We start from the raw sequence: 1,545 nt of genomic DNA on the forward strand, positions 1-1,545 counted from the left end.
AACTCCCTTGCAGTGTTAAGGTGGGAGAACTTCAGAAAATAGTGTTGCTAGGTTCCGCACACATTTTACACCGTGTACTCTCCATGAGATGAGGACGTGCTGTGACCCTAAGGTCAAGGGATGACCCCGGTTCAGCAGAAGACAATGGACCATATTTTATTTTTTTAAAATAATAATAATAATAATAATAATAATAATAATAATCTTTTCTACTAAAGGCACAAGGCCTGAAATTTGTAGGGATGGGAATAGTCAATTACATCAACCCCAGTATTTCACTGGTACTTAGTTTATCAACCTCAGAAGGATGAGAGGCAAAGTCAACCCCAGCAGAATTTGAACTCAGATCGTGCAAATGAATGGAACGCCAGCTTGCCAACTTAATAATAATAATAATTATCTTTTCTACTATAGACATAAGGCCTCGATTTTTGTGGGGTGGGGGGGGGGCAATCAATCACATCGACCCCAGTACTTGACTGGTACTTAATTTATTGACCCCGAAAGGATCAAAGGCAAAGTCGACCTTGGTAGATGAATAATAATAATAATGATAACATAATATTAAGAAAATATCAAATGTTTTGGTGCAGGACACATAAAAAAAACACTTTCTGAACACTGGGCCTCATGGAGGCAGTGATAAATGCCGTGCTTGAAAAGAAGACCCATCAAGCCAAGCTAAATTGTAGTTGTGCCAGATATTGGTGTCAGGCAAACTGGCACGTAAAAGCACCCATTAAACTCTGAGAGTGGTTGGTGTTAGGAAGGGCAACCAGCCGTAGAAACCCTGCCAAATCAGACTAGAGTCTGGTGCAGCCCCTCAGCTTACCAGCCCTGATCAAACTGTCCAACCCATGCCAGCATGGACAACAGATGTTAAATGATGATAATGATGATGATGATGACACACAAACATCTATGTAAATATGAGTGTATATGTATGTTAACAGCATCGATTTTCTCCAAATACATGGTCTCTGTTCTTTCACTCTTGCCCTATTCGACAGTGCCCATACTGGAGCATCTCACTACTATGACTTTTCCCTAATATTAGATAAATCCAACATCCACCACAACTAAGCAGAAAGAACGAAAACAGGTCCACCTCACTCCCAGACATAAATACCTGTTCCTTGGAAAAAAAAGTCAGATTAAAAGGTTCCGTTTTTGTTGGAGAGATAATTCCTCTGTTCGGAAGGATTTCTATTTCACACAGGTGGGCTTGACTCCCAACAGGCTGAAAGAGGATGGTTTAGTCTGTTAAATTGATTCCTTTTAAGGAGCAGAAACAGTGGATATTGCAGGAAGAGGGGATATTACAAAGGCATCAAACAGTTGAAAAAATAGAATGATTTTGATAGAGTAGTTCTGTATTGTTTTACAAAGTTTGGTTAAATTTTACATACATGTTTGTGAGTTTGTGTGTATGTGAGAGGGGGAAGGGAGGGAGGGAAGGAGAGAGGGGAGGGAGATAGGGGAGGGAAGGAAGGAGAGAGAGGGGAGAGGGGAGGAGAGAGAGGAGGGAGAAAGTGTGTGTGTGTG

The 1,545-nt window shown here is 41.0% G+C and overlaps 1 protein-coding gene across 1 annotated transcript in view; it reads right to left on the reverse strand.

The window, feature by feature from the left end:
* Positions 1–1,545, reverse strand: part of LOC106868914 (deleted in lung and esophageal cancer protein 1) — a 37,787-nt gene that overhangs the window by 21,947 nt on the left and 14,295 nt on the right. The window contains exon 6 of the mRNA XM_014914376.1: positions 1,130–1,240. Coding sequence (XP_014769862.1) covers positions 1,130–1,240 — 111 coding nt within the window. The remainder of the gene's footprint in view (positions 1–1,129; positions 1,241–1,545) is intronic.

Source organism: Octopus bimaculoides, chromosome 27 (assembly GCF_001194135.2).
Source record: "Octopus bimaculoides isolate UCB-OBI-ISO-001 chromosome 27, ASM119413v2, whole genome shotgun sequence".
NCBI classification, from domain to species: domain Eukaryota; kingdom Metazoa; phylum Mollusca; class Cephalopoda; order Octopoda; family Octopodidae; genus Octopus; species Octopus bimaculoides.